This window comes from Ovis aries, chromosome 4 (assembly GCF_016772045.2).
Source record: "Ovis aries strain OAR_USU_Benz2616 breed Rambouillet chromosome 4, ARS-UI_Ramb_v3.0, whole genome shotgun sequence".
Lineage (NCBI taxonomy): Eukaryota > Metazoa > Chordata > Mammalia > Artiodactyla > Bovidae > Ovis > Ovis aries.
Window position 1 is genome coordinate 102725500 of NC_056057.1, and position 14344 is coordinate 102739843.

Below are 14344 nucleotides of genomic sequence, written 5' to 3' on the forward strand. Positions count from 1 at the left end.
CTGTATTTGAGAGTCATCCTGTTATAGTAGAAATAGCACGATATTTGAGTCAGAGCTAACTTGGATGTTCTAACTGGGTTACTGTGAACATTTATAATCTTGTAGAAATTCAGCATGTATAATACGGCAATGTCTGCTTCCCAGGGTGATTACGAGAATTAAATGAATCAGTAATAGTTACATATCCAGCACAGTACGTGGCACAAAATAGGCCTTCATAAATGTTAGTCCCTTTCTTTTTGCCCCTTGTTAATCTATTCATTAAATTACACTTGAGGGTGTGAGGGCTAAAATGTAGTTTATAATTATCACATTGTTATGCCAGTTGTTGCAGAGGCCATTGTAGGTCTTTTGTTCCACATCTCATCCAAACCTCTAATTTAAAAGTTCTGCTTTATCACGTGCTTGCTATAAATTTAGGAATAACACTCTATCCTTAATTATTACAACTAACCCAATCCTTCAGTTTCACCAAATGACATGCTTCCCTTCCTATAAAATTCAAACATGGGTTTCGATACATAATGGCAACTAAATAGGAGACTGCTCTCTCCTTTCCATACCAGGCCTTGGTATCAAGTCAATTGGGATTATTTCAGGTAATCTTTTATGTTTCATAGGTAACACCAGAGTCATTTGAATGACCAATTGGCTTATTAAAAACTTCCAACTGACTTGCTAGAAAATTAAATTCTCACTTTTAGGTTCCTAGGGCAACGTGTATTGTCAGTGTTAATTACTCCCTTCTTGTCACCTTTGGCTCTGGTAGAGTGTGCATTTCAACTTCAACTTCTTTTACGCATATAATACTAGGTAATTCACACCTTTCAAAAATACAAATAAGAAGCACTGAGAAGGCTTTTTTTTAATCTTTAAATTTCTCTAAAAGGTTTGGGTGTCCACACTGTCTTGGCTTTTGCTCATTCTGTGTAAGGTAGAACACCTAACTGTCTATAGTTATGCTTTTGAAGAAGGATTATTTTTTAAGGCTGGTAAATTTTGCACCCCATGCTTCTAGGAGGCGCCACTGACACTGGAGCCTACTGGAATGAGGCGCTCTGGAACTGAGCAGGGGTCACCGGCATAAACACAAAAGGCTGCCCTTAAGTGTTTACCTTCAGCTCAGTTCAGTTCAGTCGCTCAGTCGTGTCCGACTCTTTTCGACCCCATGAATCGCAGCACGCCAGGCCTCCCTGTCCATCACCAACTCCTGGAGTTCACCCAAACCCACGTCCATCGAGTCAGTGATGCCATCCAGCCATCTCATCCTCTGTCATCCCCGTTTCCTCCTGACCCCAATCCCTCCCAACATCAGAGTCTTTTCCAATGAGTCAACTCTTCAGTAACCTTTCTAAAATACATTTGTTTGCGAAAATGGTCAGTGTCTGAATAACACACTGCACTGTATTAAGCCAATCTTGGTGGTAAAGAAAAGAAGCCAGGCACACATTGAAGTCAGTTCTATTAATTCTGCTGTTACCGCTAGGATGAGCTACTTTAGGGCTTTAATAGATACAATCTATTCAATAGAATTGAATGAGTGGACAAGTACTAACTCACCAGGAAAAGGGTGATTTCTTTCTTTCTCACAGACAAGAGTAACTCTACTCCTTCATTTACACAATTCACTAGCAAGTTCCAAATACTCTCACGGTCATCACATGCTATATGCCTTGCAAAAGCTGACTTTCTGAGCAAGAGGTTCTTTTTTTCGTTTTCTCTACATTAAAAAAAAAAAAGGCTATTATACATCAATTCTAATACACTCTGAAGAGTATTCTCATACATAAGGTTGTAGCTGTAATACCTCAATATTTTTTAAGATATTGTGAGATTTGATATTCCTATGGAATGTTAAAGTGGAGAAGGCAATGGCACCCCGCTCCAGTACTCTTGCCTGGAACATCCCATGGATGGAGGCGCCTGGTAGGCTGCAGTCCATGGGGTCGCCAAGAGTTGGACACGACTGAGCGACTTCACTTTTACTTCTCACTTTCATGCATTGGAGAAGGAAATGGCAACCCACTCCAGTGTTCTTGCCTGGAGAATCCCAGGGACGGGGGAGCCTGGTGGGCTACTGTCTATGGGGTCGCACAGAGTCAGACACGACTGAAGCGACTTAGCAGCAGCAGCAGCAGCAGCATCGAATGTTAAAACATTGTTCCTTCCAGCTCTAGGTGTCAGGAAACAGAATGGGGCATCATAGAACAACTTTCAAGAAAATAGATACATTTCTCTAGATAGAAACAAGCAGTATTCATCCACTCACCTACTAAGGGCCAGGTACAGTTTTAGGTAAGGGAATCAGGAGATGGGCAAGACAGAGAAGATTCTTGTTCTCAAAAGGGAATTCTCTGAATTATTCATAGAATATAGTAATTTGGGGGTAAAAAGAATCAACTAAGAATGGGTCAGTTCAAACAGCAGCACATCAAGCACTGAAATTCTCATGTAAGGCTGACTGGTCTATGCTACTAAGCAAGCCTTGGTTTATACCACAGAAATATTTTCTAGATCATGAAAAGAACTGTCCATAAGAAACATCTGAGGAAAATCTAACAGCGGGAGGAAGAGGTGAAGAAATCGCTTAACCCAAACAATCCCAAAGGAATATCTAGCTTATGCAATAAATCTGCGTTAGGCTCCTAACCTCTACCCATGCGTGCACCCAGGAGCTCAACACAAAATAAAGTCACTCACTAACGATGGTCAGTGCTATGTTGAAGGCGCCAACTGAAATGCATGAGTGGCCAGTGGAGATACTCAAAGCCCAGCCATGGGGACTGGATGAAGGCGTCCTATATATGATACTTGAACTTTGTCTTGAAAGATGAGTAGAGTTAACCATTTGTTTTTGGATGAAGTAGACAAAAATGTTTTAGGCACAACTGATGTGAAGCAGCAAGACGTATCACGGAAAAACTATGTTCCTTTCAGTCTTTGGACCATACGGCTGAGGTGGTGGGAGATGAAACTGCACAAGTGAGTTGCAGATTAATTCATATAGACCAGGGGTCCCCAACTCCCAGGCCACGGACCACCTGTCCACAGCCTGTCAGGAACCAGGCAGCAAAGCAGGAGATGAGTAGCAGGTGAGCGAGGGAAGCTTCATCTGTATTTATAGTTGCTTCCCATCACTCACATTACCGCCTGAGCTCAACTATCTAGTTAAGTGAAAATAAGCTCAGGGCTCCCACTGATTATGTATTTATGGTGAGTTATATAAATATTTCATTATATATCACACGTAATAATAATTGAGATAAAGTGCACAATAAATGCAATGCACTTGAATCATCCTGAAACCATCTCCAACTCCACCACAACAGTCCAAGGAAAAATTGTCTTTCACAAAACCAGTCCCTGGTGCCATCAAGGTTGGAGACCGCTGACACAGGCTATGGAGCTTGGGTTTTGGTTTGCAGGAAATGAGAGTCCCTGAAGTTCTTGAATCAGGAGAATAGGACTTACATTTTGATACATCAGTATAACTACAAACTAAGGAGCTAGACATCCAGGCCCTATGAAAGGGGCTAGATGGCTTGGTTTGTGGTATACACTGATGCCTGTTCTCTAAAATTCACACTCAACATGAAGGTAGGGCCTTTGGAAATGGCACACAAAAGACACGCAACATGCAACATCACTAATTATTAGATAACTGCAAATCAAAACCAAAATGAGGTTATCACCTCAATGGTCAGAAAGGTCATCATCAAAAAGTCTACAAACAATAGATGCTGGAGAGAGTGTAGAGAAAAGGGAACCCTCCTACACTGCTGGTGAGAATGTTTATCAGTGCAGCCACTATGAACAATAGTATGAAGCTTCCTCAGAAAACTAAAGATAGAGCTACCATATGATATAGCACTTGTATTCCTGGGCACATATCCAGAGAATGGCTCAATTTGAAAATATATATGGACACCAATGTTCATAGCAATACTATTCACAATAGCCAAGACATAGAAGCAACCTAAATTCCATCACAGATAAATGAATAAGAGAGATGTTATATATATATCAGTTCAGTTGAGTCGCTCAGTCATGTCCAACTCCCTGCAACCACATGAAGTGCAGCACGCCAAGCCTCCCTGTCCATTACCAACTCCCAGAGTCCACCCAAACTCATGTCCGTTGAGTTGGTGATGCCATCTAACCATCTCATCCTCTGCCATCCCCTTCTCCTTCTGCCTTCAATCTTTCTCAGCATCAGGGTCTTTTCAAATGAGTCAGCTCTTCAAATCAGGTGGCCAAAATATTGGAGTTTCAGCTTCAACATCAGTCCTTCCAATGAATATCCAGGACTGATCTCTTTTGGGATGGACTGGTTGGATCTCCTTGCAGTGCAAGGGACTCTCAAGAATCTTCTCCAACACCACCGTTCAAAAGCATCAATTCTTCGGCACTCAGCTTTCTTTGTATTTCAACTCTCACATCCATACATGACTACTGGAAAAACCATAGCCTTGACTAGACAGAACTTTGTTGACAAAGTAGTGTCTCTGCTTTTCAATATGCTGTCTAGGTTGGTTATAACTTTCCTTCCAAGGAGTAGGCGTCTTTTAGTTTCATGGCTGCAATCACCATCTGTAGTGATTTTGGAGCCCCCAAAAATAAAGTCAGCCACTGTTTCCACTGTTTCTCCGTCTATTTGCCATGAAGTGATGGGACCAGATGCCATGATCTTAGTTTTCCGAATAAATGCATACATATATATATGTGTGTGTGTGTATGTATGTATATATATACACACACAATAGAATATTACTCATCCATAAATAAGGTCATTTGCAGCAACAAGGATGGAACTAGAGATTACCATATTAAGTGAAGTAAGTCAAAGACAAATATCACGTGATAATACTTAGATGTGGAAGTCTAAAACTGTAATGTAAATGAACTTATTTACAAAACAGAAACTCATAGACATAGAAAACAAACTTGTGGTTACTAAAGGGGAAAGGGGGCAGGGGACACATTAGGAGTTTGGGATTAGCAGATACAGTTCAGTTCAGTTGCTCAGTTGTGTCCAGCTCTTTGCGACCCCATGAATCACAGCACGCCAGGCCTCCCTGTCCATCACCAACTCCCCGAGTTCACTCAAACTCACATCCATTGAGTCGGTGATGCCATCCAGCCATCTCATCCTCTGTCATTCCCTTTTCCTCCTGCCCCCAATCCCTCCCAGCATCAGAGTCTTTTCCAATCAGTCAACTCTTCGCATGAGGTGGCCGAAGTACTGGAGTTTCAGCTTTAGCATCATTCCTTCCAAAGAACACCCAGGATTGATCTCCTTTAGAATGGACTGGTTGGATCTCCTTGCAGTCCAAGGGACTCTCAAGTCTTCTCCAACACCACAATTCAAATGCATCAATTCTTCAGCGCTCGGCTTTCTTCACAGTCCAACTCTCACATCCATACATGACCACTGGAAAAACCATAACCTTGACTAGACGGACCTTTGTTGGCAAAGTAATGTCTCTACTTTTCACAATGCTATCTAGGTTGGTCGTAACTTTCCTTCTGAGGAATAAGCGTCTTTTAATTTCATGGCTGCAATCACCATCTGCAGTGATTTTGGAGCCCCCCAAAATAAAGTCTGACACTGTTTCCACTGTTTCCCCATCTATTTCCCATGAAGTGATGGGACCAGGTGCCATGATCTTCGTTTTCTGAATGTTGAGCTTTAAGCCAACTTTTTCACTCTCCTCTTTCACTTTCATCAAGAGGCTTTTTAGTTCCACTTCACTTTCTGCCATAAGGGTGGTGTCATCTGCATATCTGAGGTGATTGATATTTCTCCCGGCAATCTTGATTCCAGCTTGTGCTTCTTCCAGCCCAGCGTTTCTCATGATGTACTCTGTATAGCAGTTAAATAAGCAGGGTGACAATATACAGTCTTGACGTACTCCTTTTCCAATTTGGAACCAGTCTGTTGTGTCATGTCCAGTTCTAACTGTTGCTTCCTGACCTGCATATAGGTTTCTCAAAAGGCAGGTCAGGTGGTCTGGTATTCCCATCTCTTTCAGAATTTTCCACAGTTTATTGTGATCCACACAGTCAAAGGCTTTGGTATAGTCAATAAATAAAGTATTATATAAAATAGATAAACAATAAGATCCTACTGTAAAGCACAGGGAACTATGACTCAACATCCTTTAATAAGCCATAATGGAAAAAAAAATATACACACACTGTATCACTTCACTGTGCAGTAGACACACAACAATGTAAATCAACTATATCTCAATAAAAAAAATCATAATGGTTTTTGATTTATGCTTAGGTTGGGCACAGTAGAAAACAACATCTTCTTTGAGGTTGTTTGTTCAGTATTTAGAAGTAGTTTGGGGATTCGGATTTGAAGTTACTTCTTCTGTCTCCTCTTTCCTCCTACTTGGGTTGACTTTCCCTGGCCTGAGTCAGGACAGGTGTCCCTGATGTGGGAACGCCTGCCCAAGGATAGGGGCGCGAACTCGGTCAATATGAGCCTGTCCACAGACTGAACATCCTTTCCTCCTATAACCTGCTGATAAGCTCCCTGGGAACTCCCATCCAAGGGTCCAATTCATGCCACGTCTGAACCCTGGGATTTCACACCGAACAGTGTAAGCACCCAAGGATGGACCCTTGACTCTAAGGATTGCCTGGCTAGAATAACTAGTGGTCAGATCCCCTGCTTACAGGAAATAAAGCCTATGACATATATTCTACGAAAACTTGAAATTAAGCCTAATCTACAAGAACATTGAATCACTATGTTGGACACCTGAAACCAATATAATATTATAAATCAGCTACAGCTCAATTAAAAGAAAGACATCCGCCTAACCATGCATGTATAATATGTCACTGAAGATGAAATTTGTGAAGGAGACCCAGTGGGAAAGCAGGAAGCATTGAGAGGCATCAGAAAGGCCCATAAGACTCAGGCACAAACGCGCTACTGAGTCAGGGGCATCCAAAAAAACATTAAGTGTTGAAATTAAAGCGGAGATACGCATGAGCAGTCGGGCCCTTTCTTGAGCCCTCAGGTTTCCACACTGAGGAGGGGATCACGCAGGAGTAAAGTTTATCTTTCTTCTTTTCTGCAGGAGATGACACTAAAGTTGATATCGCAACTCCTAACTCTAGTGAATGCTCCCTCACACAGCTCACATCCCACCAAGAACAGCCATACCCCCAACCTCCAAAGCTTTGCAGAACACCCAGCATGTGTCTACCTGGAGGGGAAGAAAGAGAGACAATTACTGTGAAGCACCTGTTTAAAGGAGGCTTCTCTAGTGGTTCAGACGTTAAAGGATCTGCCTGCAATGCGAGAGACCCAGGTTTGACCCCTGGGTCAGGAAGATCCCCTGGAAAGGGGAATGGCAGCCAAGTCCAGTATTCTTGCCTGGAGAATTCCATGGACGGAGGAGCCTGGTGGGCTGCAGTCATGGGGTTGCAAAGAGTCGGACAAGACCAAGCGACTAACACAAAAACACATCTGTTTAAAAGAAGTCAGTGTTTATAAAATAAGAAATAAAAACCGCCCCCATGTTCAGCTCAGTATCTTCCTGCCAAGTGCTGGAAATTTTCTGAAAAAATACTGAAGAAAAAAAAAAAAAAAAGAGCTATAGGCATTTTACTTGCCAGCAGATGGCGATGTAGTCTAGTTATTTGAAGAATAGATATTTAAGAAGGTTTTGTGTGTGTGTGTGTGTGTGTGTGTGTGTGTGTCTAAGTCTGAAGCCTAACCTTCAAGAACAGAAAGGGGTGGGGGGAGTACTTTATATCTAGACACAGATGAGCAAGACAAAGCAATTCTTAAAAGGCAAAAGCCCTGATTTAACAATCAAAAAACAGAGTCCAGGAGATCTTCCTACCCAGGGGTCGAACTCACGTGTCTTGCATCTCCTGCACTGGCGGGATTCTTTAGAAAAAGGAAGCCCCATTTCTCTACTAATTGCTGTAAACTCCTGTGAATCAGTGCAGTCTCCGAGCTGCAGCAATGGTGGCACCAGGAAGCTTGTCAGAAAAGCAGGATTTCAGAGGCACCCCGACTCACTGAATCAGAATCTGCATTTTAACAGGATCCCTAGGTGATTCATGCACACAGAAGCTTAAGAGGGAAAAAGGCCATGATTCTTAACACTTGCTAGACAAGAAAATCATCTAGGAGCTTAGACCAGTTAAGGCGCCCTGTACTCACAGGTCTTAGCATGGGGTGGAGCGCACATCACTATCTTTAAAGGCTGCTGGGGTCTTTAAAGGCAGTGGGAGTTGAGAACCACTTCTCTGGGCTAAGAGATGAACCTCCTTGAAGACAATAAGGACAAACTGAGACGCTATTTTTCAAACAAAACAATAAACCTTCATCTCCAATAAATTCTCACCTGCTGTGCTCCTCAGACAAGGCCCAGGTAATCTCAGACACCCTGACAGGACTCTGATGATGTGTCCCTAAATGAGTCCCACAGAAGACTGATATCAGAATTACCTGAGATGCTCACCAGTGGCATTCCCAGGCCTCACCCCAGACACACAGCACCAGATTTTATAGGGTAGAATATGTCTAACAAGTGTTTCCATGGGTCTCATTTACACAGAAATTGGAAAACTACTGGACTATAAGAGGGGAGAGTAAGAGGCACACATTCAGATGGAAATTCCCTGGATTGAACCCTAACGTCAGGATGAAATTTCCTGAATTTTCCCCAAACTGAAAATTTCCAGATAAAGATTCTGATGAATGGCATTTCAAAGGCTGTCTGAGGATGTCAAACACACACAGAGGTCATGTTATTAATCTCAACTTGTCTCTAAGGTAAATAAACGTGAATGGCCTCCTTCTCGAAGGAGAACACCACATCATGTCAGGTTTGAGCACAGAATGCCCCCCAAGGAGAAACCCCAGGTCAGAAAGCACACGCACATCCTTCCCCCTTCCTCCTTCCTGGGGATAACCTGCTTTCACTGCCACCCTCTGTTCTCTGCCTCTTGGTCTCAACTGCGGCTCATTTGGGTCCGAGAGTCAAGGGAGCTGAGGAATAAGAAACTCCGTTCCTCTGATTCCGTTTTGCCAAGTGAGGTGGTTTACTTCATTCTCTGACTGCCCCCATCCTGCAGCTGACTCATGTGCAGTGTGAAGGGCACGGTATGGCCACAGCTAGACCTAAAAGAGGAGTTAGGTCACCCCTGACCATGACTCTGCCCTGCTCACCACAGCTGGGGGTGGGGCGTGGTTAGAGGTGTACCATCCTAACACTGAAGAAGGAACCATAAATATATGGAGGTCAGTTTGAAAGGTTCTAATTATAGACGGGTGTTTGGATTTCTCTACAGCTTTCTCAACATTTCATGTTGTGCTTAGAAACAAGGTTCTTTGTATTTATCATGCTTAGTAAAGAATTCGAGGGACTTTCCTGGTGGTCCTGTGTCTGGACTCCAAGCTCCTAGTGCAGGGGGGTGGGGGGAGGGCCTGGGCTGCATCCCTGATTGGGGAACTAGATCTTACAAGCTGCTTAAAAAGGACCTAAAAAAGGATCCTGAAAGAAAGGGTCCTGCACTCTCCAACAAAAGACCCCCACGCCACAGCGAAGAACGAAAACCCCTGCGCCACAGCTGGACCCGGCAGAGCCAAATAAATAACTATTTCTTTAAAAAAGAACTCTTCTTTACAGAGGAAATACACAGAAGTTTAAAGTTACACACTATTCATTTTGATTTGCTTAGTCACATTTCTGAGAATCCTAGGTACTCTGGAGGTGACCTCATTAGGGCAATTCATAAACCAAAGTGCCTCAAGTGACAGCAAAGTCAGGAAGCTTTTTGCTTCTAATAACAGGCCAGTTTTTAAACCTGAATACCTCACTGTGATCTCAAATTCTTCAAACACATTTCGCCATCTTTCCCAAAATAATTCTTCCCTTTCCTGAAAAAATCCATTGATAACAAAGCCACTTTCCAGATAATCGGCTGGAAGATCTTGATGCCTTGCTTCCCTTTAAGTATGCCATTCATCCCCATGCCCATCTGTTCATCCCCATGCCCATTCATTCATCCACACATCCATCCTTTAGCCCATAGGTCTACCCATCTATTCACTGGTCCATCCATTGTGCTCTCCATCCAATTTTTAAAAACTTTTATTAACACATATTTGGTTTACAATGTTGTGTTAATTTCTGCTATATAGCACAGTAACTCAGATATACATATATAATATATATATTATTTTTCATATTTTTTCCAATTATTTTTCATCACTGGATGTTGAATATAGTTCCTTGCGCTATACAGTAGGACCTTGTTGTTGAGGGAAAGACTGGGAGTCTGGGATTAGTAAATGCAAACTATTTTATATAGAATGGATGAACAAGGTCCTCTAATTTATGCTAATGCATAGCCTCCTGACTTACATGTATTCTCAATGTGCCTAATTAATCTGCCATTATATTACTCCTTTATTTTAAAAAAATATTTTTCAAAACTAAAAAAAAAACTTTAAATAGCAAAAAACAAAATTTTTAGTATGAATCCAAAATCCTCAGCCAGGATTTAAGACACTGCTCCACAAGTTCTTTCTAATCTTTAATCACATTTCTAATAACTTAATATGTATGCTCTACCCATTATATTGTGCTCAAAATGAATCACTTTCATCACAACATCCCACCTTCTACACATACTGCTGGTTAAACAATTATAGTTCATTCCTGTGCACTATGCACTAGAAATCAGAGGTTCAGAGGGGCAGCCCCTGGCATTAGCTAAGCCTGTATCTCTTCGGAACAGACACACAGAGTATACACAGTACAGGACTTAATGCTGCAATTTACATAGTACACGTGCGCACCATGGCCTTCAGGAGCATAGCCGACAAGCCAATTAGTTCTGAGCAACTGTTCAGAAAGGTGCTACTGAGCAGTAAAGGGTGAACAGGAACGTGATGCAAGAGAGAGGAGGAAGAGGGCATGACCCCAGTTTCCTCTACACAACTAAGTGGTGTCCCATCTTCTGTTTCAGCCACTTCTCTGACACCATTTCCTTATCACTCCCAAGTGACTGCTTGCCTCTGAAATTTCACAGCCCCTGTGGTCTGATCCACTCAATTGAGAATTCACATCTCCTTAATGTTGCTCAGATTCTTTTTCCCATTCGCCCCTTTTGTGTCATTAACAAACATAATATCCTTCGAAAATTCACTTCTGCTTCCTTGAGCTGTTTTCTATTTAGCGAAAGAAGAAACAATCTTAGATCATCTCTGAAGTCCCTGTCTTTAATAATTTATACAGAGATTGAAACAGGAACAGGATGTATCTTAACTGGACTGCCTCCTTCTCCAAAGCAGAGATCATCTGCAATTTTCTAAATGCCTTAAAGGAAAAGCTTATAAGAATTTAATTAATGCATTTTACATAGACTTGTAAGATAAAATGTACCTGAGATTAATTAGCATGTGGAGCTCAGGTGGCCAAATTCATGGAGTCATTTACATTAAATAACTGTGCTGTGTTCCATGGTTCCCAACCACACCCTCAACCCTAGTTAGGCTATGGAAAGACTAGACCTAGAGAGGGAGTAAGATTCAGAGCAAACTGAACTTCACTCCCAAGAATTTCTCAAGAGGTAGTTTTAGGATCACCATTATTACAACATGAAGATCATCACTCAGTAAATCAAAAGAGTAGGATGTTAAAAATAAATTCTCTACTTACAACAGTTCTTTTCCCTATTCTTTATGATGTTAACATAGACTTTTAACAGAAGAATTAATATTAAGAATTTTGGGGGGACTTCCCTGGCAGTCCAGTGGTTAAGACATTGCCTTCCAATTCAGGGGGCACGAGTTGGATTCCTGGTCAGGGAGCTAAGATACCACATGCCTCATGCCCACCCCCCCCCCAAAAAAAAAAACAGAACATAAGCCACAGAAGCTATATCATAACAAATTCAATATGCTCAGTCAGTCAGTCTTGTTCAACTCCTTGCAACTTCATGAACTGTAGCCCACCAGGCTCCTCTGTCCATGGAGTTTTCCAGGCAAAAATCCTGGAGCAGGTTGCCATTTCCAACTCGAGGGGATCTTTCCAACCCAGGGATCAAACCTGAGTCTCCTGCATTTCCTGCATTGGCAGGAATTCTTTACCACTGCATCACCTGGGAAGCCCCAGCGAATTCAATAAAGGCTTTAAAAATGGCCCACATTAAAAAAAAAATCTTTAAAACAGAAAAAGAATTTGGAAGTTTCCCTGGTGGTCCAGTGTTAAGAATCCACCTTGCAATGCTGGAGACACCTGTTTGATCCCTGGTCCGGGAAGATCCTACATGCCACGGGGCAACTAACACCTGTCACAACTACTGAGCCTGCACCCTAGAGCCCATGCTCTACAAGAGAAGCCACCGCAGTGAGAAGCTTACAGCGACTGGAGAGTAGCCCGCGTGCAGCAATGAAGACCCAGCACAGCCAAAAACTAAGTAAATGCACAAATTAAAATAATAATAATAATTTTGAAGAAAGGAAAGGGGGATAATATTTCTTTAAATGAGAAGCTTTACTATAATTAATGTGATCTGGAAAATACCCATTAACATTACTAATAAGAACAAGCATTATCTTGGGTCAATCTTAATTCTATGATTTGCCTACTTACACGAGGTGACTAAAACAGTTTTAAATCTTTAAGTTGCTTAGCGTGACACTTCAGGGAATCTTGTCTCAAAATGTAAAATGTGCACTTAATGGACACAGGAAATATCCAAACTCACATAAAAGTCACAGCAAAATCAGAACCCACAGAGGAGTATTGATAAGAAGCCTGAGAGTGGGACGAGAATTAGATGAGGAGACAAAGACCTGGATTCTAGAACAATTTCTATCCTTTAAAGAGCTGTGTACATTAAACATGTTATTAAATTTTACTTCTCTAAGGCTACTCATTATCCTCAAATGAGGTTGATATTAATCATTCTATAGGACTTGGGCAAAGACCAAATGAAACCTGTGAAAGCTGATATATTTTTGGTAGCCTTGGTGGTGTCTATTGTTCATGATTATCACGGATAATAAATCATTATTCTCTCTTTCCTCTGAAGACAGGGGAAAAAGTAGTTGAGTCTCGATTACAGCAGAAAGAAACACAGGTGGTGGTTCAGGTGGTAAAGAATCTGCCTGCAATGCAGAAGACCCGGGTTCGATTCCTGGGTCGAGAAGATCCCCTGGAGAAGGGGAATGGCTACCCACTCCAGTATTCTTGCCTGGAGAATTCCATGGACAGAGGAGCCTGGTGGGCTACAGTCTATGGGGTGACAAAGAATTGAACATGACTGAGCGACTAACTCAAACACACAAGCTCATGAAGGGCTTCCTAACTATAAGAGTTAAGAAAGCTGAAACACTGCGAGTTTGTAGCATGAACTTTCTTGAAAATCTGTAAGTAAAATGTTAGCAATTCGGCTTTTGACACCTCTAGTGAAGCTTGACGTGGAAGCAGAGGGATAAATCCTAGAACCTCGAGGTTTCGCCTGGCCCCATCAAGTGTAAAGCTGTGCCTTACTGGAGAAACTGGCTGTCTTCCAATGCTAGGAGTCCCACATAGTGCTATTTTACTGGGTGTCAGGAAATGTGTTTTCAAGAAAGTGTTGAAACTTCCAAGTGAAACGCATGAAAATCGACTTACCTGGTTGCCTCCGCTCTTGGGGTTTACGAACACAAGCAAAGGTTTCATGAGCGGAGAAGAGATAGGTTTTATCACAAAAGGACGACCTTTGTTTTCCTGCTAAAGAAAGAAAGCAGCACTATTGAGACTCGAAAAGCAGCCCCAAAGCAATGAAAGTGAGATATTTCTAGAACCACTGCCACTCCCCACCCCATCCCCCCAAATCAACATATGCCCCCAAATACACTGCATCTTGTTTCACAGGGCTCACTCAACATGAGAAAGTGTCTCAAGCTGTAACTCACCTCCAAGAATTTAGCCATGATCTTTTTTTTTCTATAGGATCGACATGCACTAGATACATTCTAGCTCTCATCTTCATCATCTTTGGGATAATACTTCCATAGACAAAAGCAAATGCTCTGACTCTCAAGTGGCAAGAGGTTTTATGTGTGTATTTTAAAGGAACTGGCAGAACCCCAGTGTGGTTAGGGTATGGTGAAGGAGAGTGGCGGGAGATACATCAGCAAAAGGAGCTCGGGCCAGGTCAAGTCAGACGGGGAGACGGTGGAGAGGAAGGTGGATTTCCCTGGACCATCACCCTCAAGCACTTACTTCGGTTCCTCTTTTGCTGGCTTTTCTTTTAAAGCTTGTTCTCTTCTTCTTCCGATTGGACGCCTTCAGGGAGTTCTGCAGGGAAA

General features: G+C 42.2%; 1 protein-coding gene across 7 annotated transcripts in view; it reads right to left on the minus strand.

Moving 5' to 3' along the window:
• Positions 1-14344, minus strand: part of DGKI (diacylglycerol kinase iota) — a 513862-nt gene that overhangs the window by 235530 nt on the left and 263988 nt on the right. For all 7 annotated transcript variants that reach the window (XR_009600539.1, XM_060415131.1, XM_027968850.3 and 4 more), the window contains exons 9-10: positions 14259-14333; positions 13665-13763 (exon numbers count right to left, since the gene is read on the minus strand). Coding sequence is in view for 6 of the 7 variants with exons in the window: in XM_060415131.1 (XP_060271114.1) it covers positions 13665-13763; positions 14259-14333 (174 nt within the window). In the remaining variant the exon portion in view is untranslated. The remainder of the gene's footprint in view (positions 1-13664; positions 13764-14258; positions 14334-14344) is intronic.